This window comes from Mus musculus, chromosome 11, assembly GCF_000001635.26.
Source record: "Mus musculus strain C57BL/6J chromosome 11, GRCm38.p6 C57BL/6J".
NCBI lineage: Eukaryota > Metazoa > Chordata > Mammalia > Rodentia > Muridae > Mus > Mus musculus.
The window spans coordinates 59,449,439-59,473,803 of NC_000077.6; the positions used below are offsets into that span (position 1 = coordinate 59,449,439).

The window sequence follows — 24,365 nt, forward strand, 5'->3', positions numbered from 1 at the left end:
CAACACAGCTCCAGACAAGCGTCACGATAAAGGCCACAACAGGCGAGTTTGGCCAAACAACCCTCCTCCGCCTCGTTTCTATCCTTCCCCTCTTCCCAATGCATACATACCTCTCTACCTGAACCTCAGCATCTCCCCCCCCCCGCCCCCCAAAAAAGCTCATTTTCTCCTTTTAATTTTTCCTCGTTCTATTTCTAAGGAAACATCACAATCCTTTAAAAGGTTCCTCCACAATCTATCCAAGACACTCGGGAACATCACCCCCACCCCCCACCCCGCCGCCCAACCCCGCCGCCCCACCCCCACCCGCCGCCCCACCCCCACCCCGCCGCCCCACCCCCCGCGGATCCTGACCGCCCGCTCTGCGCCCCAGCATCCTCTCAGGACCCAGTCATCCTTTGAGGTTTGAGACTGATGTTCATCTCCTGTGTCGGTGGCGGGCTCCGGTACTGGCTAGCTGCGCGGTAGCAGCTCACCTGAGGCAAGAGGAGCACGCAGAAGACGCAATGGCACGCTCCACTGGACCACCAGACAGAGACGCCAGCAGCTGGGGAGCAGGTCAGCCACTCGGCGAGCGCTTGTACGCCTGCGCGAGAGGGCGGGGCCGCGTAGGCGCGCACGCGCACACCCTGGGAGCCCCAAGGCCCGCGTTCCTGCTGGAATGTCGCACCTGTGGCTTTTCGTTCCGGGCTCTTTCTCTGTGGTTACCACTCCGAGCTGATTTTAGGGGGTTTCTCAGCCTCCGGTCCCTATTTGGGGTGTAGCGAGAAGCCGGACTGGGCCTCTGGGGTCAGGTTTCCCGGTGGATGGATCGGGAGACACGCACCTTTGCCGAGCGGTACTACCGGGACCTCCGAGACCCAGTCCCTAGCGGCGGTGGCGGCCCCACACCCAGCGGCGTGACCTTCATTCAGACCCCGAACGCCTTCTCCTATGCTGACTTCGTGAAGGGCTTCCTGCTGCCTAACCTGCCCTGCGTGTTTTCTAGCGCCTTCACCGAGGGCTGGGGCAGCAGGCGGCGCTGGGTGACCTCGGAGGGAAAGCCTGACTTCGAGTATCTGCAGCAGAAGTATGGTAGGAGGGCGCAGACGGGAGGTATAGACCCCGGCATGGGAGGGCGGCCGGGGCCGGACAGACTAGTGGAGTCTGGATAATTCGGCCAGAGGGTGGCCGGACCCCAAGATGGTGAACTACGTGTATGACTCTGCCATTTCTGTGCTGACTCTCTCGCTGCAGGAGACGCGGTTGTACCGGTTGCCAACTGTGGAGTGCGAGAATACAATTCAAACCCCAAGGAGCACATGTCCTTCCGCGACTATATCAGTTACTGGAAGGACTACATCCAAGGGAGTTACTCCTCTTCGCGGGGCTGCCTCTACCTCAAGGACTGGCATCTGTGCAGGTAATAAGACAGGACGGCGCATGGCCATTGGGCACTTACCCTAAGCAGCTAGTGCAGCCAGTCCAGGTGGAGCACGCCCACTGCACTCAGAGGGGCTACCTCTACAGCAGAGTTCTAATGTGTATCACAGAACTGATGCGAAGATGTGGGGAGATCAACATAGCGAGCCAGGTAGACTATTATGGGGAAGGTAAGTCTTTCGTACATCTTGTATGGGTACAGGCGGCCTGGTGTCTCCTTCCTCTTCTGTATTTTTGAGCTGGTATCTCAGATCCTCTGGGGCTGTCCTCTCTGCAACCCCACTGAGAGGACGCTTGTTCCTTCTACGATTGCTCTGGGGATTCTTGCCATCCCCTGGGCCATTCTAAGCTCTCTAAAGGGACAAGTGACCTTTCCGCAACCACTCTTGTCCCACTTTGGAAACCCCTTTACTCTTTAAAGACACATTCAATACTCTCCCTTATCAGCTTCCACTTTTCTCACACAGCATCTTGTGACAGCTTTACTTAGGAGATTTTTGACGTCTTGCTGGAGCAAGAATGCATTGCAGTCAGTAGAAACTACTTCAAAATTTGAATTATGGTGTCTTCCCAGGCTAGCTATATATGGTCTGTTCATCTCCCACCCTTCTCTCTCAATGATGGACAGGGTCAAGAAGCCATAACCTCCATCTAAACCCCCGGATCTACTAAAATGATCACACCTTTACAGTGTGCTCTGTTGCTGTGCTAAGCTACGGTAGTCATGCACTTAGGCACACTGTTGTGTTTTCCTTTTGGAACTGGGAATGCTAAGGTTGTGAGCATATAAACACATACTGTTAGTATGTTTTGACATTTATGGTATTTTCAGCTTGGACATGTCAGTACGTAAGGCCATCATAAGCCGAGGCGCTCCCTACATCTCAGGAGTTTGGGCTGTCCCTAAGACCCAGCTCACGTGATGCTCTCTTTGGGAAGAGCATTACCCTTTTCCATGGTGACCCTGCGACTGTGTGTTTTCCTCTACCTGACGTCCCTTTCACAAGTACAGACCATTGTACTCAGACCCCCAGCAAAAGGCACAGTGTAACATTGAGTGAACCAATGAACAGTTGAATTCCTGTATCATTTGTGTGCGCAATAAGGCTCTGAACTGTAGAGTGGGATGGAATTCAGGCCCCTGCAGTTCCCATAACTGACCAGATGCAAGAGAAACACCAGCTTCCAGCTACCCTGCCATGCTACTTCTGTGGGCCCAGAGCAGGAGCTGGGTAAAGTGTGACCAGACACACGTCCTGGATCTCATCGTGGCAGAAACAGACTCACAGGCCTGTAGTACAACCAATTTAAGCTTATCCCCACTAGTGTACAAATAAATGATACTCAGACTGTGGTTTTTTTATTTAGCTTTGATAATTGCTGGGGGAAACCCCTGTTCTACTTTTCTAACCGTGGCCTGGCTACACCCCCAGTGGTGTTCCCCAAGTGCGTGATGTTTCCCCCGGCCATGTGCTCAAGGGCCATCTCTCATGGCGCCTTCTCCTCACCTCCTCGTTCTTTCCTTTTTTCTCATGCTCAACCAGGTAACTAAACCCTCCCACCCCTGCCTACCTCTAATTTCTCCAGTAATTGGCCATAGCCATTTTTATTTAATCAATAGTTTTAAATTAAGGAACAAGGTTTGCACAACAAGAGCTGGTAACTGAGAATTCACTCCTAGGTCTAGACCTTAGGGTACAGACTTTAGCAACAGAGCAAACCTTAACACAGGCCCTAATACTGTTGTGTGTAGTAGCTTGGAATTTTAGGTAAACTTTTTTTTTTTTTTTTTTTTGGTTTTTCAAGACAGGGTTTCTCTTTATAGCCCTGGCTGTCCTGGAACTCACTCTGTAGACCAGGCTGGCCTCGAACTCAGAAATCCACCTGCCTCTGCCTCCCGAGTGCTGAGATTAAAAGCGTGCGCCACCACACCCAGCTTTTTGGTCTTTTTTGTTTGCTTGCTTTGATGCTGCTGGTATAAGTATTTACCAAATATTACACTGGCATATTTATGCTAGAAAATTGTCCATTTGAAATAGTGTTTGACTGTACTTTTGTCTAGAACCTGAAGCCAGAAAGGGCAGAAGGCGTAGCATTGCATAATCAGGAGGCCGCAGAGGAAGCCATACCTGAGAATTTAAAAGATGAATGAGTTTGCTACATGTGCAAAGGCAAAGGATCCTGATGTTTGGGGACCTACAGATAATTTGTTGCTACTAGGGTTCTGGCCATCTCTGTCTTTTGTTGGGAGTTATAGGCAGATGAATCTAGAAGTTTTTTTCCCAGAATCTCCCTTAAGGATGGTGTTAGTGTAATCCATCATTTGGAGGCCCATTGATGGGTTTTGAGACTCTCACACTTGGGGCTGCAGCCTGCAGATGCCAGGTACCATTAGGCTCTGAAGTGTTGGTGAAGAAAAGGGGGAGGCCTGTAGCTCCCTGGACTGATGCTCACCATGTGCTCTGAGGCTCAGTGACTACTGCCTAAGTGGGGTGGTTAAGCTGGGGTGTCCCCAGAGTCATCTTCAGCATTCTGAACTGAGCAAGTCCACTAGCACTGGGTGATTTTAGGTGGCCCTCTTAGATGGGGGTGCACCTGCTTGGGTGGGGTAAAGAGTGGACTCCTGTGCTAGCTCCTGTGCTCTCCACAGAGACTCCTTGGTGAATGACTTGGAAGACATATTCACCCTGCCCGTGTACTTCTCGTCAGACTGGCTGAATGAGTTCTGGGACGTCCTCAATGTGGATGACTATCGTTTTGTCTATGCAGGCCCCAGGGGCACCTGGTAAGAACAGAAGGGACACGGATACCTGGTGAAGGTGAGATGGGAGGTGTGGCTATCTGGGGTATTTGCCTAGAGTCCTATCAAAAATAAGTAAACAGGCTCCCTGCAGAACTCCACAAGACACAAACCAAAAGCCCTTGCTGTAGGTCTCCCTTCCATGCAGACATCTTCCGCTCCTTCAGCTGGTCAGTCAACATCTGTGGGAAGAAGAAATGGTTGTTCTTCCCGCCAGGCGAGGAGGAAGCCCTCCGGGACTGCCATGGTAACCTGCCCTATGATGTGACTTCCACTGAGCTCCTGGACACCCACCTGTATCCCAAGATCCAGCACCACAGCCTTCCCATTGAAGTCATACAGGAGCCTGGTGAGATGGTGTTTGTGCCCAGCGGGTGGCACCATCAAGTGTACAACCTGGTAAGACTGTGCACATGACCTTGCTTCTGCCATGCTCCCTCCCTCTCCCTCCCTGCCTTTCCCACTCTAGCTGCCTCTGTATCATTAAAGAGGGCAGTATTACTCCTCTGTGAAGGCTGGATATAAGGTACAGAAGCCACAGATGAGACTATTGAGAACGTATCCCCTTGCCCTATGTTAACCTGGCTCCTGCCATGGCCTATGAAGTTCTTTCCCTCATCCCTCATCCCCCATCCACATTTCCTGCTATAGTATCTGAGAGTCTGTTTTCTACCTTTGCCTACTATTCTTCATTGCTGTGATAAAGTACTCTAATGAAAAGCAACTTAGGGGAGAAAAGTGTTTATTCCAGGTTACAGTTTATCATTGTGGGGAAGTCAAGGCAGGAACTTGAAAATGACCAGTCACATCACATCCATAGTGAAGATTAGAGGAATGAATGCATGAAGATTTACTTCTTGATTTACCTCTCCACTCAGTTTCTCTAGTCTTACACGGTTTAGGATCCTCTGCCTAGGGAATGGTACTACACACAATGAGGTAGGTTTTCCCACATCAGTTAAGACAGTCTCCCCACAGACATGTCCACAGGCATGTAGACAATTGCTCATTATGAGTTCAAGGCTAGCCTGGTCTACAGAGTGAGTTCCAGGACAGCCAGGGCTATGAGAGAAACCCTGTCTCAAAAAAAAAAAAAAAAAAAAAAGATTATCTTCTCAGGTGATTCTAGGTGGTGTCAAGCTGACACTGAAACTATTACACCCACCTTAAGCACTGAGCCTGGTGGGCATGGGCGTGGGGTGGGACTTGGTTTGCTCGCCCATGGTGAGGCCTGCTGCCGCCTCACAGACCAGCTTGTCTTCTGCCCTCCAGGATGACACCATTTCTATTAACCACAACTGGGTCAATGGCTGCAACCTGCCAAACATGTGGCACTTCCTGCAGCAAGAGCTCCAGGCTGTGCAGCATGAGGTCGAAGAATGGAAGGACTCCATGCCTGACTGGCACCACCACTGCCAGGTGGGAAGCAACCAGATCATATTGAGTCGGCCTTGGGGCCAGCACAGATGCCAGGGCCAGGCTCCATGACGCAGACCCTACTGGCAATTCTCCTAGCTCTGAACCTTTGTCTCTGGGTCCCCTCTTAGCCCCTGACCCCTGAATGTGTGGGAGGGATCTTTACATACCTAAGCAGTCTGAGTCTGGATGTGACCCCAGGGCTTACTTTCCCTTTCCTCTTGGTCCAGGTCATCATGAAGTCCTGCACAGGGATCAATTTTGAAGAATTTTACCATTTCCTCAAAGTCATCGCCGAGAAGAGGCTCCTTGTCCTGGAGCAAGGACTGAAGGGGGATTCAGGGGACAGCCGGAGCCTAGACCTGGGCCTACAGCAGGCTGCATTTGATATTGGCCGCCTTGCAGATGTGCTGGCCTCTGTGGTTGTGAATCCTGACTTTCAGAGAGTGGACACCAGCGCATTCTCACCACAGCCAGAAGAGTTGCTTCAGCAGCTGGAGGACGCAGTGGCTGCTGCAGAGGCCCTTTAGTATGCTGTAGCTCAAGATGCAGGAAGAATTCTGGAGAGCATCTTCTTCAGAAGGCCCAGGGCCCTTCTGGAAATTCAGGCTACCTTCCCAAGGAATAGGATGTGCTCCAAGCCTGTGCCAGTACAGTACTTGCAGAGGGTGAACCTTGAGGAAGGTCCAGCCAAAATGGGAATTTAACTCTTGGAGGCTAGAGAGATGTTCACCCATCTAGCCTCTAGCAAGCCTGCCAAGAATGTGAATTGAGTAGTAGTCATGAAACCAGGTTTCTTTGGAGCCTCTCAGCCTCTTGTAGTTATCCTAGGACTCCTGAGTGATGGACATCCGACTTGCCTACCTCGGAGGTATCCCTGTGTAACCTGGAACATAGATGTATATGTATGTGTGCATGTATGTATGTATGTATGCAGTTGCCCTCCAAGACTCTCATCCTCTAGTTCTGTCCTAGGAGCTCCAGACTCCAACTGAACTAGGAGGAATTAATCAGTGTATGAAAAGCTGAAGGGGGAGTTCCTTTTTTATAAGGTATTTATTTATTATATGTGAGTACCCTGTAGCTGTTTTCAGACACTCCAGAACAGGGCGTCAGATCTCATTACAGATGGATGTGAGCCACCGTGTGGTTGCTGGGATTTTGAACTCAGGACCTCTGAAGAGCAGTCAGTGCTCTTAACTGCTGAACCATCTCTCCAGCCTGAAGGGGGAGTTCTTAAGCTGGGTGTCAGTGGCTAGAGGCACAGTACTAAATGGCTGAAAAACCCAGGTTCTGGTCCATCCAAGTCCCCAGGATAGAGATGATTGTACAGAACTAGGGAGCAGTCGCATTCTTCTCCATGGCAGTCCTTCAAGGCCTGGCCTCCTATGCTAGCTCATCTGCAGAAGTATAGGGAGCCCTGTGGAGGACACGGATAGACCCAGTCTCAGGCTGACCCTGGATGAGTCAGTGCTTCCTCTGTTGGCTATGCTCACTGCCCATGCATGTTGGAGACAGACAATTGCTTCATGGCCTCCATGAGTCCACATGACTAGTGTCTGCACACCACCATGTTCTCTGTGCTGTTTCTAGAAGTAGGGGCTGTGGCTGAGAACAGGCCTCTGAGAGCCTGCTGTTTACTCTGGACTGCAGCATAGACCACCAGGATGAGACACAGCTCTAAATAATGCTGAATTTGTGAACATCTTTGCAGACAACTGTCTAAACCTACAGCCTTCAAGGTCTGAGCTGAGGCCTTATAGGAACAAGGAAATTATAAGTAGAATTGGCCACAATCTTTGTAGGGTTCTTATACAGGACCTTGTGCCAGTGACACACCCTGTCATCCCTAAGAAACCCTTCTGGGTAAGGCCTGGGAACATTTCAGAGGAGCCATGTGAGGCACAGCTGGTGGTGTGCTGTGCTGCAAAGTAGCTAATTCACCCTGTGAGCTGCAGGTCCTCTACAGACTAAGTGTAAGCATGTGGGTAGGGGCAGGGACACCTATCTTTCCGCCCTGCCTGCCACAAGGAGCAGCTCTCTTGGTTGGGACCACTGGAGAGCTATGGGAGATTACTAGCGAGGAGGGTGGCACTTGGTGTTAGATGGAGAGTCAGTGGGAAGAGATTTACTAAAACCTTCAAGCCCTTTGCCAGCTAAATAATGGCAGCACCTCCTATTTCAGAGCCTATGCCAGCATTATCTTAGGGAGTCCTCAAACATGGCCAGGTAGATAAACTTGCTCAGGGAGGTTGTATCTGGGGCCCTGGTTCCTTTCCTATGTGGAGACACTTCAACTTCACTCAAGTGGCCCAGCAACTGAATTTACCTCCCTTACTCTAGACTGACAAAATTAAGAAAAATTAACATCCTAGGCCTTGTGTGATAGATATTAGCTACTATGTATTCCCATGACCATCATAACTAGAATGATAATAGAATCCCAAATCAGATTAGCAAGCCAGGAGGGGCCCGTGATAAAGGGCTCAGCAGGTAAAGGTACTTAACTTGCTGTGCAAACCTGTTGCCGGTTTGAACCCTAGAATCCATGTCAAAGTGGAGGAGCCCCTTCATGCTGCTTAAATAATTCATTGACTGCCCAAACCCTAGCTTGAACCATAGCTGCCACAATTTGAAAGTTGTTTAGTGTTTTGTGAGATCTTAAATCATCTCATTGTGTTGCCCCAGCTGCCAAGGGCACAGCCTTAGTTTAGTGACGTGTTCCCTCCCAAGGAGGGCTCAGATTCAACTTCACTCAAGTGGGCCAGCAACTTAATTTACCTCCCTTACTCTAGACTGGCAGAATTAAGAAAAATTAACATCCTAAGATTCAGGGAATCCTCTCTACTCATCCTTCCCAGTGGGAGGAGGATACACACATGCCACTATGCCTGGCTGAGCCTGCAGTTAAATAGTTGGAGAACTCAAGTGTAGATACAGATTAGGGGAGGGTAAAATAAAAACTCAAGAGCAACATTAGAAAATACACCGGAGAATACCAGAAATGAAGTGACAATATACAAACTATCTGTAAGACAGCTAAAGCCTTACCTAGAGGGAAAATGATAAATTGGCAGGACTAAGAACAAGTGTTTTGGATCAATAGCCAAAAAAATAGAACATACACAATAAATGGAAATAACCAGCACAAGTCTTTGAAATAGAGAATAGCAGTGAAACCAAAAGTTGGTTTATAAAAGACCAATAACCTGGGCTGGAGAAATGGCTCAGCAGTTAAGAGCACTGACTGCTTTTCCAGAGGTCCTGAGTTCCATTCCCAGCAACCACATGGTGGCTCACAACCATCTGTAATGGGATCCTTTGACCTAATGTCTCTGAAGACAGCTACAGTGTGCTCACATAAGTCTTTATTAAAAATAAATAGCCTGTGCATACACCTGTAACCCCAGCACTTGGGAGGGTGCAGAGCGCCAGCGCAACCCTAAACTCTGGGAAGCCTTTCAAGGAAAATGCATGCCTTTATTTTCATGAAAGTTATGTGGTTTTAACGTAATGATAAGCTTAGAACAGTTACAGTCCCGCCAGGGAAACACCAAAAAAACCCTGTTGTGAAGAAAACAAATGTACACACACACAATTATCCATGTTCTCGGAGGACTGAAACCACACAAATAGTGTCATTGTTAGGTGTCTTCCACCTTATTTTTTTCAGACAGGGTCTCTCATTGAACTGGTCTACTCCAGGACAGCCAGAGCTATTCAGGGAGACCTGATCTCAAAGAACAAGCAAGCAAACAAACCCAGCTGCTTCTTGGCTGTGGGAAACAAACTAATTTGGCAGATTGACACAGGAATGATGTGATGAAGGAAAGTGAATGGGACAGAGAGAAAATTAAGTCCTGCAATAGAAGGGCAAGTCCCCTCTTGCTGAGGAAATGGGCCAGGAAGCTTTCACGTCTTTCTCTTGTTTCTCACTATTGGAATTCACAAGGCATGGCAGGAGAGCAATGAGTCATCTCCTTAGACCCACACAGGACCAAGTGTATGAAGTCAGGTTCTGTCTTGTCAGCTGGTGTATGCAAGCTTCGACAATGACCTCTGTGTGGCTGGAATTATGCAAGCGATTTCTGCATGCAGGCCTTGCAAAGGGGGAAGAGTACGTAGCTGCATTCCAGTCATACCTGGTGACTGACTCACGCATAGACCAGACCTAGCTAGCTATTCCTCACACAGGCACCTTCTGCCAGTGCTTGTGTGGGAAATTCCCAAGTGGTGGCAGCCTTTCTCCCAAATGCCTCTGAGGAACTGCAACAGGAGGAGACAACCAACTCAACCTGACAGGCAGCAGTTGCCCTCCATACCCAGCCGCACCAGTCCCTGTCCCAGCACCTACTACTCGCCCACACATAGGTGCCTCCCAAGTGTCGAATCATAACTCCCAAGGAGAAGTCCCTGTACTCTGCAGCACTGCCAGAATTCCCATTACATAGGCACAAGTTTGCAAATCTGCATGTTAGATTTATATATTGTACTGGCTGGTTTTGTGTGTCAATTTGACACAGGCTGGAGTTATCACAGAGAAAGGAGCTTCAGTTGGGGAAATGCCTCCATGAGATCTGGCTGTAAGGCGTTTTTTCAATTAGTGATCAAGGGCCCCTTGTGGGTGGGACCATCTCTGGGCTGGTAGTCTTGGGTTCTATAAGAAAACAAGCTGAGCAAGCCAGTGAGAAACATCCCTCCATGGCCTTAGCATCAGCTCCTGACTCCTGACGTGCTTTGAGTTCCAGTCCTGACTTCCTTTGGTGATGAACAACAGTGTGGAAATGTAAGCTGAATAAGCCCTTTCCTCCCCAACTTGCTTCTTGGTCATGATGTTTGTGCAGGAGTAGAAACCTTGACTAAGACATAGACCCATATACCATCCTTAAGGTGGTTTTCTGTTTAGCTGGTGAAGAAAAAAAAGCCATTGAGACATGGAGAAATAAATATGCAGAAGTCTATGATCCCTAGTCATCAGGGCTGATGCTGAAGATGCGGAAGGAAAGTAGAGCAGAACATACAAAGTATATGCTATATAAATTATATAGATTAGTATATAAAAAATAAGCCAGTGATAGAAACAAACAGGGGCAATGGGGGGAGGGGGAGGGGGACCAGGGAAAGCCCACCCCCAACTGAAACTGAATCACCTACAAGAGCACACTGTACAAATAACATACAGACCCCAATTTGCTGGCTAGTGGAAACATTGAGCCTCTGACTTTTCTACCCATCTATGGCCCACCTCCCTTCTTGGAAGTATTCTTTCATATTAACCTGTCTCTGTAGCCCTAGACATGTGTCAGTGTACAATTCCTTGTAGGGTGCCTCGAGACTCTAAACTTTGCCTAGAACTGAGCACAGTCTGTGTGCATTCATCTTTGCTTCATAAGCAGTGTGCATGCACATCCTGATAGTTCAAAGCACAACAGTTCATAAAAGCAGTTGTACAATTATGTAGTTAACACAGGCATCCACATGTGTTCACAGGAATTACAGGCTGGTGCAGTGGTAGGTGTTCCGGCAGCATCTACCATTACGTGTTCTACAGGATACTGGCAACTATCCCTGGCCTCACCCCAGGACAAGCATAGGTGATGCCATAGGCCATGATCCTTTACAACTGTGAGAACTTCTTCCCTGGGACCCAAGCATGCAGGTACATGGGATTGTAGGAACAGTGGCTCAAGTTTTGATGTCACAGGATGCCATGGAACCCTCACCAGGTCCTGTGAAATGAGGCCCTGGTGTGTGACATGGGTAAGCCCAGAATATCTAAGTTTTGAAACATAAACGGTACCTTCCTTAAATAAGAGCTGAAGAAGGTATCAGGGCATATAGCATTCTGTGTCTGTGTCTGTGTGTGTGTGTGTGTGTGTATGGCTTTTCAAGACAGGGTTTCTCTGTGTAGTCCTGGCTGTCCTGGAACTCACTTTGTAGACCAGGCTGGCCTCAAACTCAGAAATCTGCCTGCCAAGTGCTGGGATTAAAGGCGTGTGCCACCACATCCGGCTGGCATATAGCATTCTTAACCACTTGTTGTGACCACTAGATTCAATCTTCTTGAAGCCTCATGGTATAGGCCCAAATAGTGTCAGGGCTTTTTTTTTTCTTCTTCTTCTTCTTTTCATAATCTCAAGTCTTTGTCTCTGAAAATCTCCCCTAAGAATTATGGAACATTTAAAGGTAACATTTGGATTCATGGTGTCAATCTCTTGCAGTTGTAAAATGAGAGACCTTATATCCCTTGAGTAAAGATTGTGCTAGGCCTTGTAACTTTGGTATGTACAGCGTACAGGATGTGAAAAGGATGTCTACAGATTGTTATTGATAACTTTCTGGAGACCTGCTCTAAAGTTTGATGGCCACATTCCCAGGGCTGCAGAAGGACCTTCCATCGTCCTCAGGGACGAGAATGGGTAATGCTGAAGATTCTGTGGAGTTGTTTCCTTTGGTTGGTTTTGTTTGCTTGCTTGCTTTCTTCCTCTCTCCCTCCTTCTCTTCCCTTTCTTTCCTGTCTCTACCTCTCTATTTGGGGGATTAAAGGTATACCACCACATCCAGTTGATGCTGAGGATTTTGATAGCAGCTGCAGTCCCAAGTCCATGGGTTGGTAAGGAAGCCATCCCTGTTTTCCACCTGGTGAAAACAGTTGATGCTGAATATTGGGGATCCTGGTAGCCATGCTCCTGGAGCAAGAAATAGCTACAGACAGGGACTGGGGTGGGTAACTGAAACACTTTATTCTACACACTGATAAAACTCCAATAGCATAGCCATGTAGTATAATACTATAGTAAAATAGTGGTTAGTTACATACCATATAAACTAGTTATATAATATATACTACTCATATACAAACTATACTGTATCCTACAGATACATGTATATACATGCATACACTGTATGTACTAAATAATACTATATTATATACTATACCAAGATACATAAATCTCTTTGAATAGTTTGCAAAAAGTTTCAATAAAATACTACAAAATTGTATCTAATATAAAAAGACACATTCCATGCTTTAGCCCAGAGAAACAATGTTTTCGCATTGTAAAGTCAATGCATTGCACAGCCATCTCCAGTGTACCATGTACCTTTCAAAGAGACATGAGCTCAGTACTTCCTGTACCCAATAGTCTTTTTCTAGATGAGTTCTAGCATCACTTCGAATGAAGATGGGAAACTGAAGGTCTTGTGACAGTTCTTAAGCTCAGAATTTCTGCAGAGTGTTTCCTTGCTTCTCAGAAAGAAGTGTAAAATTGAAGCCTGCCCACATTACTTAGGCCTACAGGTGTTTTCCCCTCTGGTCCTTTTTATGCCTTTGAGGAACACTGAGAATCTGAGTGCTTCCCCCATGTTCCTAGTCCTAGTGTTTTAGCTAAGTATGTGTTCTTTCACACAGCCTGAGACAGCTGTGGCATCTGAAGCCTTACCTCTTTTCTCACAAACGTGGGCTTCCTACTGTTCAGTGTGAACCTTTTTTGTGTCCTTTATGGAGATTAGGAAAGCACTGGTTTTTCATAGTCTTTACAGTCACTCTGATGATATGCTGTCCAAGGAGTAGTTTCTTTGAGGGCAAATGGAAACGGTGACATTTACCATATTTATTTGTACTCAAAGGACATGTCTCCCGTACAAGTTTACTCATGTTTTCAAGGCAACTGTAGTCAGTGGCTCTCCAGTGCTTGCATTAATAGGGATACTCTCCAACATGAATTCTTTATGGTTCTGAGGATACCTGGAAGAAGTGAAGGATTTACCGCATTGTCTGCATTCACACTGTTTCTCTCCTGCATGAGAGTTTATTTGATGTGCTCTAAATATGCTGGGGCTGTGAAATGTGAAAGGCTTTTTTTCACATATTCACATTAAAAAGGTCATTTCCAGTGTGCTTTGTCATTTTTGTTTAAACAAAAACAAAAATCTTAGTTAGAGAAACTAAGGATTTGCCAGAATTTACATTCATAAGACTGTTATGAATAACTTCAAGACAGTTAGTAATCAATTCTAACTGGAAGCAAAGGCTTTCCCACACTGTATTCATAGGCATTCTCCCCACTATGAGCCTGTTCGTGTCTCCTAAGGGAAGTGGAGCAACTGAATGCTCTAGCACCTTGCTCACGTTTATAGGGCTTTTCTCCAGCATGAATCCTTTCGTGTGTTTGCAGAGAGCTGGAAGCACTGAAGCACTTACCACACTGCTTGCATGGATAGGGTTTCTCCCCACTATGAGCCCGTTCATGCTTTCGAATGTAACTGGGACAACTGAAAGCTTTCCCACACTGTTTATAGGCGTAGGGCTCTTCCCCAGTGTGACTTCTTCTGTGATTCTGAAGTGAGGTGTTGGAACTAAACCATTTATTGCACTGTTTACATCCATAGGGCTGCTTCTCTCCAGCATGAGATGACTGATGTCTTCTAAATACACTGGAAAAGGGAAACACTTCTTCACATACATTGCATTTAAAAGGCCCATTTCCAGTGTGCTTTATCATGTGCGTTCGAACACTTGTGAGAGAAAAGAAGGCCTTACCACACTGCTTGCACTCATAGGGCTTCTCCCCAGTATGAGTCCGCTCATGCTTTCGAAAGGAACTGGAACAACTAAAGGCCTTCCCGCATTGTTTGCATTCATAGGGCTTCTCTCCGGTGTGAGTTCTCTCGTGTTTTCGAAGGGAACTAGAACAACTGAAGGTCTTCCCACACTGCTTACACTCATAGGGCTTCTCTCCAGTGTGGCTTCTTTCATGAATTTGGAGATAACTGGGACAGTTGAAGGCCTTCCCACACTGTTTACACGAATAAGGCTTCTCCCCAGTGTGAGTTCTCTCATGTTTTCTGATGGAACCAGAACAATTGAAGGCCTTCCCACACTGTTTGCATACGTAGGGCCTCTCTCCGGTGTGAGTTCTCTCGTGTTTTCGAAAGGAGCTGGAATGGCTGAAGGCCTTTCCACACTCTTTACACTCATAGGGCTTCTCCCCAGTGTGAGTTCTTAAATGGATTCTGAACTCACTGGGGAAATGAAAGGCTTTCCCACAGAGCATACACTTGTAAGGCTTACTTCCAGTGTCCGTTATCATATGTCTTTGAATACTCATAAGAGAAATGAAAGAGCTCCTATACTGTGTACATTTATATGGCTTCTCAGAGGATTCTTCACTTTCATATAGGTTGTATCCAGAGTTGGCTATGATGTGCCTATTAAGGAATGAACAACATATGAAGGTTTTTCTAAGCACATTCTTTTTTCAGATTAAGATTTGTAATCTCACTGAAACTTTACCCACGTTGATTTTTATGATCTTTACTTGGACAGAATCTACCATATGACTATGACTTCTGTACAAAAGGTAAGCACATAGTGAAGGTTGGTTTACTGCTGAACTTCTATTCATTAATGTCTTGGACTTACATTATAACCAATTTCAGAGAAAGCCTAAGTGTCTTGGCACGTCTTAATTATAAGAAAGTAAATGGAATCATGTTTCTGAATCATGGCTTCCCCAAATCTATTATCAAAACAGTGGCATTCACATAGTTTCTTAGTACTGTATGAAAATCAACTAACTTAAAAAGAAAACACTGGGGCAAGATGGCTCAGCGGGTAAGAGCACTGAGTGCTCTTCCGAAGGTCCTGTGTTCAAATCCCAGCAACCACATGGTGGCTCACAAACACCCATAATGAGATCTGACACCCTCTCCTGGGGTGTCTGAAGACAGCTACAGTGCACTTACATGTAATAAAGAAATAAATCTTTAAAAAAGAGAAAGAAAAAAGAAACTACTGTTAAACTGGGGGTGGGTACAAATAAGCTAGTAATCAATGTTTAAAGTATGCTCATCTGTTTCATTTGTTTACCACAGTTCACAGACATGCTACGCTTCCCTCTAGAAACATCACACCTTTTATGAATTCAGATTACCTTAGATTTGTCTGAGGATTTTTGTCCTCATCCTCAACGTTCTGGTCTTCCCACCCTTTCTCTAAAATATAGACCAAGGAAAAAGCACTATTAATTATGTACTTCAAAAAATTAGTAGTAGCTTTGAGATTCACTGTATACCAAAAATCATGCCCATTTATTCATAAAAGTAGTTCCTTTCCATTGTTAAAATTGATAAAAAAAAAATTCCCAGGGCATTGTAATTAAGTAAAGAAATGTTAGGCAAGAGATAGCTCTGCAGTTAAGACCACTGACCGCTATTCTATAGGATCTGGGTTCAATTCCCAGCACCCACATGGCAGCTCACAACTGTCTGTAACTCCAAGATCTAACACCCTCACACAGACATATATGCAGGCAAAATACAAATGTACAAACAATTAAAGTATATTTAAAAGAAAAAAATTATCATTCTTACCTATAGAAGTCAGGTTCCTAAATACTTCCTCCATCACATCTCTGTAGAGATTCTTCTGGGAGGGATCCAGTAAAGCCCACTCTTCCTGGGTGAAGTTTATAGCCACATCGTCAAAGGCCACTGAGTTCTAAAATATCCCACAATAGAGGCTGGGTAAGACTTATACCAGTAGGAATCTATAGGCAGATGTTCATGTGATTTTTGTGATTTCCAAATATTCATTCCATCATTTGGTCACCTAACAGTTTACTTTCTTATGTATTTAGTTGTCCACATGCAGCTGTATTAATATCACTGAACCGAGGCACTCAGGAAAGCAACAGCAGAGTAAAAACACCCTCCCTCCAAACTGGTGAATCCAGGGAGTACGAGATGCTTGCTGGTTATCTCTAGTTTATCACAGTATAGGACATCTCCAATCCATGTTACTAACCACATCCTACCGTCTGCTTCTCAAAGTGATGTTGTTAATACTGTACTGTCAGAGTTCTTAGAAGTATATGAAGTAGAAGGATATGCTCACTAAGTTGGACCTTTGCTGCTGTATCAGGAGATTTGGGAGGAATTCCAAAATTCCAACTTTTAGAGTGACTAAGAACAATTAGCATCCTGGATGACTGACTTATTGGAGTTCAAAACCAGTGCAAAGTTTCACATGGAAGTATAAGACAGTCAGAAAACTACAAGATCCCAGAAAGATCTTCCTAATGCCAGCACCTGCCTCTTACTGCAACAGCGATGGAGGGAACACAGTAAAGCGATGGCACAAACTGCATCAGTCCAGGAACATTCACAGAGTCAGGGAAAATGAGGTCAGCAAAGTGGCTTTGGGCTGCTCCAAACACACGGCCCTCCACAGAAACATGAGTAAAGTAAAACTGTCAAAAAAAAAACTTTGCTATAAATTTCAATATTCAAAATTTTTATATCAGTCATGTGAGTGTAAGCGTATGGAAATCTGAAAAGGCCTTGTGAGGCTTCTACTCATCTTTGTTTTAATCTGTCTCTGACATGCTGTGATGGTTTGTTTATGGTTGGCCCAGGGAGTGGCACTGTTGGTAGGTGTGGCCTTGTTGGAGTGGGTGAGGCCTTGTTGGAGTAGGTGTGTCACTATGAACATGGGCTTTAATACCCTTGTCCTAGGCTGCCTGGGAACCAGTATTCCACTAGCAGCCTTCAGATGAAGATTTAGAACTCTCAGCTCTGCCTGCACCGGGCCTGCCTGGATGCTGCCATACTCCCACCTTGATGAAAATGGACTGAACCTCTGAACCTGTAAGCCAGCCCCAATTAAATGTTGTCCTTTATAAGACTTGCCTTGGTCATGGCGCCTGTTCACAGCAGTAAGATCCTAATTAAGACACATGCTATGGTCTACAGAGTGAGTTTCAGGACAGCCAGGACTACACAGAGAAACTCTGTCTCGAAAAACAACAAAACAAAACAAAACAGACACATGCTAACAGTCTTAAAGGCAGCAGTCTATAACTTTCCAGTTCAGGGGTGGAGGCTGGGGGGGTGGGGCGGCTGGGCATGGTGATACATACCTTTAATCCCAGCATTCAGTAGACAAAGCCAATTAGAGCTCTATGAGATGGTGGCCAGCTTATCTACATAATAAGGCTTTGCTATTTAAAAAAAATTTTTTTTTAGTTTTAAAGAAAAAGTTTGGACAGGATTTTTACTACATAAATGGACATGGCTGGCCAGACAGTGGTGATCCACACCTTTGATCCCAGCATTCAGGAGGCAGAGGTAGACAGATTTCTGTGAGTTAGAGGCTCTAGCCTGGTCTACAGGGTGATTTCCAGGACAGCTGGGGCTACACAAGGAAACCCTGTCTCAAAAGACACACATGGGGGCGGGGAATGGGGGTGGGAGGATGGAGAGATGGCTCAGCAGTTAAGAGCACTGCCTGCTCTTCCAGAGGTCCTGAGTTCAATTCCCAGCAACCACATGGTGGTTCACAACCATCTGTAATGGGATCTGATGTCCTCTTCTGGTGTGTCTGACAACAGCGACAGTGTACTCACACAATACATAAAATAAATAAATCTTTAAACACACACACACAAAACAAAGACAAAGTAAATAGCTAGTGTTCAATAAGCAAGGCCAGATAGCAGAGAAAGTAGAGAAACTGATTTTTCAGTTGTCCTATATTACAATTGTCAAATGTCCATTTTTCAGTGAAGAAACCATAACACCAAAAATAGAGAATGAGAAAAAAGATTTAAGATTAATTATCTTTGAGAAACCAGACACCACAGTCAACAAGTGCTACACTCACTAAATAGGATGTTTTAAATGAGCGACTGACTGCCTTTAATGTGTGTAACATAAAACAGACAGCTAATCACATAGGGAAAACTTCTAGAATTAAAATGCAAAATAGAGAAATTCATAATTACAGTTAGAGATACCAAACTACTCTTTATCAATAATTGACAGCTCTAAATGGACAGGAAAGCAGTAATGGTAATAGTGTTATTCAACAACATCAGGCAGGATTTCAGTGTTATTTCTGGAACCCTTTAGTCAACAGCAAAACTAAATGATAGACCAGATCTGAGTGAGCAAACACACAAAGTACTCAATGAACATGGAAGCATTAAATAGTGAGCAGTAACAGAAATGCTGTTAGAAACCTCCGAACTGGAAATTAAATCACAAAGTGCCAAATCACACGTGGACAGATGACAGAGAGTCATCTGAAGGAACCCGACTAGTTCAAGGAAAAGAATCTTAAATTGTGGAATACAGTATAGCCAGTACACAGGAAAAGTTTAAAGTTTAAATTGTGGAATACAGTATAGCCAGTACACAGGAAAAGTTTAAAGTTTAAATTGTGGAATACAGTATAGCCAGTACACAGGGAAAGTTTAAAGCATCAAATTCACTTCCAGAAACGTGGGTCTTCTACAACAGTAGTATACACTTTTAACAGCAAAGCATCACTCCAGCTCCCTTTTGATTTGATTGCGACTCTATTGGCACCTCCTCAGTTTCCCTGGGTTGTTGATACAGGGCTCCCTTGTTCTTCATTCTTCCATTCCTAGCACCCAATCAGGGAGCTGTCAGCTCCTGTAACTCCAGTTCCAGGAGGACCTGAAACCTTCTTCTGGCCTCCACAAGCACAATACTGGTGCACAAACTCTTGCATGCACATAATCAAAATAATTTAAATTTAAAATAAATGATATGTCTTTAACAAAAAAAAAAAAAAAATGGGCCAGGGATACATGAGACCCTGCCTCAAGAAATAAAACAAAATTAATAAAAGCTAGGCAGGATGGTGTATATCTTCAACCCCACAGAAAGTTCCAAGAAATAAATACATCAATTAATTGGGCTAACAAAATGGTTCAGAAGGTAAGGAAGGCATTTGCTCTATCTAATGCTGATGGTATGATTTCAATTTCTAACTCTACACCTGTTCTCAGACTTCACACACACACCTTGGCATGCAGGCTGTATTGTGGCAACTTGACACAAGTTAGATTCATAAGAGAAAAAGGAATCTCACTTGAAAAATTGGCATTGTGAGATCCAGCTGTAAGGCATTTTCTCAATTAGTGATCAATAGGAAAGGGCCCAGCCCATTGTGGGTGATGCTATCCCTGGCTGGTAGTTCTGGGTTTTATAGGAAAGCAGGCTGAGCAAGCCATATGAAGAAAGCCAGTAAGCAGCACCCTCCATGGCCTCTGCATCAGCCCTGCCTCCAGGATGCTGTTCTGCTCGAGTCCTTGTCCTGATGTCCTTCATTGAAACACAGTGTATAAAAGGATAAGCAAAATAATCCCTTTCCATTCCAACTTGCTTTTTGGTGGTATCTCATTGCAGCAGTAGAAACCCTAACTTAGACACATGCAAACAAACTCACACAAATAAATAATAAAAATAGATCAAATGAAAATAATGCATTATAGCAAAAACTAGCTATTTGTGAACATGATTATAATTGACAAATCTATACTTAGGTTTAAAAAAAGAGAAGATAAAAGAATTACTTAGAAGATCATTTTCAATCCTATCCTCCAGACACTCAGTTCTGTTTTTTGAGACAATGTTTTATATATATTAGTCTGGTAGCACATCCTTCTAATCCCAGTACTCTCAAGGCTGAGACAGGCGATTCTGAGCTGGAGGCCCACCTGTTGGTCTACACAGCAAGTTCCAGGCCAGTTAATGCTACATAGCAAGACCCTATCTCAACAACAACAAAGCCAACTTAGTAATTTACAAGTTCATCTAACGTACTTTGTGGAAATGTATTCATTTTTACAACAACGATGGGAAACTAAAGTTTTCTCAATTGTGAGTCTAGGCCCATATGACACCCCCTGACTTGCCCCAATCAAAACATCCCAGAAATGTTACTGCTTATGCTAGGGGAAGCAAAGAGTTAAAAAGAAATCAGAGGAAGTGAAGCTCTACTTTTTGTTGTTGTTGAAAACTACTTCTTGCTAGCTTCAAGAATATCCACCTTGCTGAGAGACACAGCTTTAATCCCAGCACTCGGGAGGCAGAGGCAGGTGGATCTCTGAGTTCCAGGCCAGCCTGGTCTACCAAGTGAGCTCCAGGACAGCCAGGGTTACACAGAGAAACCCTGTCTCAAAAGAATATTTACCTTATTCAGCTCTGAGTACAATTCATACTTATTGAAAAGCTGAGATTCAAATAAATGTGCAACGATCTCAAGGTGATGACTATAAAAAAGGGGGCAAGTCCTGAAGACCAGACAGACCTGTCAGGATCAAGTGCCAAAAAAGGCTGTTCCCTCACCCTAGTGCTGCTGAAAACCTCACCAGCCACACCTCGGGAGACCCTGGACTGACTCAAACACAGTGTCAGCTTCTGCCCCACTGCGCGCTGGAGGTTTTCTTTCTAATCCCTTGAGAGAAGGTTTTCTCCCCTAACAACTGAGAGACTGGAGATGGCAGGAAGTGCTGCTCTGAGGCCCACATTCACCAGCACCTAACTAAACAATGATTCCTAGGAGTGGAGCTAAGCTTAGAGGGAGACAATGTCCCTAAGAATTAACTACGGAGCTGGAGAGACGACTCAGCGGTTAAGAGCACTGCCTGCTCTTCCAGAGGTCCTGAAGTCAATTCCCAGCAACCACATTGTGCCTCAACCCATCTATAATAAGATCTGCTGCCCTTTTCTGGCCTGCAGGCATACATGCAGGCAGAAGATGTATACACAATAAATAAATCCTTTAAAAAAAGGGGGGGGGGCTGGCGACATGGCTCAGTGGGTAAGAGCACTGACTGCTCCTCCAAAGGTCCTGAGTTCAAATCCCAGCAACCACATGGTGGCTCACAACTACCCGTAATGAGAGCTGATGCCCTCTCCTGGTGCATCTGAAGACAGCTACAGTGTACTTATGTATAATAATAAATCTTAAAAAAAAAGGAGGGGGCTGGAGAGATGGCTCAGCAGTTAAGAGCTCTAACTGCTCTTCCAGAGGTCCTGAGTTCAATTCCCAGCAACCACATGGTAGCTCACAAGCATCTGTAATGGGATCCGATGCCCTCCTCTGGTGTACTGAAGACAACAATAGGGTACTCATATACATAAGTATTTAAAAAACAAGGAAAAAAATGAACTATTGAGATGAGGACTATTCGATTGCTCCAGCTCCAGGTCCTCTAGCTGCTCCTCGAAGAGGTTTCACCCCAGATCTCAGGCTGCTGTCTAAGTGGATGATGAAAGGTCAACTTTAGGCTAGGACATATGGCAGCTATAAGAAATTTGTCAGCATCTGGCAGTTCTGAACCTGGGACCATTACTAATAGGAAATGAAAAAGATATTGTGTCAATTTCTATTTATTTAGCAACGAAAATAAACAGTAATGGTTGTCACTTTTAAAACCTTTTACAGTAGAAGTTGGCATTTGAAAATACTGGTACTGAAACTGTTGGGGGCGGGGGGCACTGCAGAGATGGCTCAGTGGTTAAGAGCATTTGTTGCTCTTGAAGAAAGCTGGATGGAGTTCAGTTTCCAGCAACCACTTTGGGGCAGCTCATAACCGCCCATACCTTTAGCTCCAGGGAATCTGACACCGTCTTCTGACTTCCTCAGACACCCACACACGTGTGTGTATCCACATACAGCCACAAATAAAGGCGGGATGACCGCCTGGCATCCCGGCCTTCACTCTGCCGCTGAGGGCACAGAGATAAGTTATGGTCCTTAACCTGCAGTCACCCAGGATTCATGGAAGGACAGCCCTTCACAGAAGCAGGAGCTATCTCCAGAGAAACACCTAGTCCCCTTCAGGTCTCAAATGAGCGGAGACAAAGATGGGCGGGGCCCACCTTACATTAGGCTGCTGTGTTTAAGCTTTTTTTTTTTTTGGTCTGGCCTTCCTCTATTTAAGCCTAAAGCTCCTGTCCAAAGATCAATTGGGGTAGGAGTGTCCTAGACCCTTCATCTGTCCCGCTTCTACGGTGCCCGCACTGACGAAATCTCTCTCGGCTTTTTCCTACTAACCAACCATCGATGTCCTGAGACTAGCGGGGGGACGGCCCTAAAGACTGGAATTTTGGGACTTCACTGTGAACACGGGGGCGTGGGACAGGCAGGCGAAGAGTAAATAGATTGAGACCCCACTTTCCAAGACTCGGGAAAGCCCAGCCATGGCTGAAGGGCGGGAACCCACAACCAAGAAGCCAGCGTCCCAAGTCCTAAGGTGGGTCGGCCATGACGCCCCAAGTCCTGAGGTGAGTCGGTCAGGCCGCCGCGAGGGCAGATGGGAAGCGAGGGGACCCAGGACACCCAGGACACCGGACAGCACCGGGATCGGGCCGCAGACACCAGCTACGGAGGCCTTCCCTGCGGCTGGTACTGGTTGGCTGTAGCCAGCGTCGGCCGGAACGCTCACCATTTCCGAATTTCTGCTGTCCCGCATCGTCGTCGTCTGCACCTCATAAGGACGCTAGCTACAGCGGAGCCACCATACACAACTGTGAGCCAGACATAGAACCTGAAGAAACGGAACCTGAACAAGAACTAAACAGTGAAAAGAACCAAACACCGCGAGAGTAAAGCATCCTGCCCCGCCCCTCCGCTCGAGCTGCGGCCTGATTGGACAATTCCACTCTGATAGACGAAGGGTTTGGACACGCCCCCAATCCTTGAGTGATTAGGGATGTAATCTAACCTTTGACAGAGAGATACTTACGGGACAAGATTTGTTTGCACTCTAGCAATGGCCCTGCCAGGACAGGACACACTTGTACTTTACCTACAGAAACATATCCATGGAACAATAACATATAGATAGATAGATAGAGAGAGAGATAGAGATAGAGATAGATAGATAGATAGATAGATAGATAGATAGATAGATAGATAGATATACACATATACATACACACACACACATATGCTATTTACAACTGGAAATTCCTAACATGACAATTATTTGAAATTTTTATTGTGAATACATTGAGACAGGGAGGGTCTCGTGTAGCTTGCCTCAAATACAGTTCAGGCCAGCCTTGAACCCCCGGATCTGCTTGCCTCCATCTTTGGAGTGCTAGAAGGACATGTGTGCTATTATGCATCACTGGGGATCCTGCTAAGGACTTCTTGTATTCTAAACAAGGACTCTGCCAACTGAGCCAGAGCCCTCATTTTTAAAAATTTAGATGTCATAATCTTCCTAGCTTGAGGACTGTAATGGCTATTGTTGGTTGTCACCTTGGCTACGTCTAGAATCAACTAAAACCCGAGAGGCTGGGAATGCTTGTGAGCGATTTTTCTTGACTGGATCATCTGAGGTTAGAGGACCTACTCTAACCCTGAAGCACACCTTCATGACAGGCTATATGATGCAATGTGGAAGAAGGAAGCTCCTGCTCCTTACCTGCTTGTCTCCCCTCCCATTGGCAAGTCTGTCTCCCCTGCCACCAAAGCATGCCTTTGCTGCTATTAGAATCTACTTCTTTAGGGTTCCAGTGTCTACTGAGGACCAACAGAGACATCCGTCCCCATGGGTTGCCCACAGCTCTCTGTTGGGGGACAGCTAGTATCGAACTAGCTGAACCACAGCCTGTAAAGCACTCTAATAAATTATATATATACTATCAGCTCTGTTCATCTAGAGAGCTCTGGCCAAAACAAGGAGCTAGCCTGAGCTTTAAAAGGGAAGGCACTCCTCTAAGATAGCAATGTTGAATAGAAGTTTTGTTTGTTTGGTTTTTTTTTTTTTTTTTTTTTTTTTTTGGTTTTTCGAGACAGGGTTTCTCTGTGTAATGTTGGCTGTCCTGGAACTCACTCTGTAGACCAGGCTGGCCTTGAACTCAGAAATCCGCCTGCCTCTGCCTCCCAAGTGCTGGGACT

At 45.7% G+C, this 24,365-nt stretch overlaps 3 protein-coding genes across 17 annotated transcripts in view; 1 reads left to right on the forward strand and 2 right to left on the reverse strand.

The window, feature by feature from the left end:
* Nucleotides 1-603, reverse strand: part of Snap47 (synaptosomal-associated protein, 47) — a 42,901-nt gene extending 42,298 nt beyond the window's left edge. For 3 of the 10 annotated variants that reach the window (NM_001356454.1, NM_144521.3, NM_001356452.1), the window contains exon 1: nucleotides 477-596. The gene's annotated coding sequence lies outside the window, so the exon portion shown is untranslated. Of the gene's footprint in view, nucleotides 1-354 lie in introns of all 10 variants that reach the window. The other 7 variants (XM_030246252.1, XM_030246254.1, XM_006534022.4 and 4 more) reach the window with 6 other exon arrangements.
* Jmjd4 (jumonji domain containing 4) lies at nucleotides 594-13,533 on the forward strand. Of its 4 annotated transcripts, none has more exons than XM_006532600.3 (6): nucleotides 594-1,074; nucleotides 1,237-1,402; nucleotides 4,073-4,207; nucleotides 4,371-4,621; nucleotides 5,495-5,641; nucleotides 5,869-13,533. In XM_006532600.3, the coding sequence occupies exons 3-6, from the start codon at nucleotides 4,141-4,143 to the stop codon at nucleotides 6,166-6,168; spliced, it is 765 nt and encodes a 254-aa protein (XP_006532663.1). In that variant the 5' UTR covers nucleotides 594-1,074; nucleotides 1,237-1,402; nucleotides 4,073-4,140; the 3' UTR covers nucleotides 6,169-13,533. The 4 variants fall into 4 exon arrangements, 3 of the variants coding, with proteins under 3 accessions (XP_006532663.1, NP_848774.1, NP_001191997.1); NR_037992.1 differs by having other exon boundaries at nucleotides 607-1,074; nucleotides 4,440-4,621; nucleotides 5,869-9,129; NM_178659.6 differs by having other exon boundaries at nucleotides 607-1,074; nucleotides 4,354-4,621; nucleotides 5,869-9,129.
* On the reverse strand, nucleotides 11,759-23,089 carry Zfp867 (zinc finger protein 867). Of its 3 annotated transcripts, XM_011248984.3 has the most exons (5): nucleotides 22,903-23,089; nucleotides 16,013-16,139; nucleotides 15,574-15,634; nucleotides 14,181-14,848; nucleotides 12,358-14,074 (listed from the first exon to the last, which is right to left on the reverse strand). In XM_011248984.3, exons 1-5 carry the CDS (start codon nucleotides 22,927-22,929, stop codon nucleotides 13,554-13,556), a joined length of 1,404 nt encoding a protein of 467 aa, XP_011247286.1. In that variant the 5' UTR covers nucleotides 22,930-23,089; the 3' UTR covers nucleotides 12,358-13,553. The 3 variants fall into 3 exon arrangements, with proteins under 3 accessions (NP_848504.2, XP_011247286.1, XP_030101823.1); NM_178417.3 differs by having other exon boundaries at nucleotides 11,759-14,848; nucleotides 22,903-23,036; XM_030245963.1 differs by lacking the exon at nucleotides 15,574-15,634 and having other exon boundaries at nucleotides 12,358-14,848; nucleotides 16,013-16,890.
* Nucleotides 23,090-24,365: the final 1,276 nt, after the last annotated feature.

Coding starts and splice junctions, on each gene's coding strand:
- Jmjd4 (NM_178659.6), top strand. CDS start 807: ATGGATCGGGAGACACGCACCTTTGCCGAGCGGTACTACCGGGACCTC. Junction 4,208..4,353: donor GCAGGCCCCAGGGGCACCTG/GTAAGAACAGAA, acceptor CCCTTGCTGTAG/GTCTCCCTTCCATGCAGACA. Junction 4,622..5,494: donor ACCATCAAGTGTACAACCTG/GTAAGACTGTGC, acceptor TCTGCCCTCCAG/GATGACACCATTTCTATTAA.
- Zfp867 (NM_178417.3), bottom strand. CDS start 22,929: ATGCGGGACAGCAGAAATTCGGAAATG. Junction 16,140..22,902: donor ACAGCAGAAATTCGGAAATG/GTGAGCGTTCCG, acceptor GGGATATTTTAG/AACTCAGTGGCCTTTGACGA. Junction 15,635..16,012: donor TAGGAACCTGACTTCTATAG/GTAAGAATGATA, acceptor TCTATATTTTAG/AGAAAGGGTGGGAAGACCAG.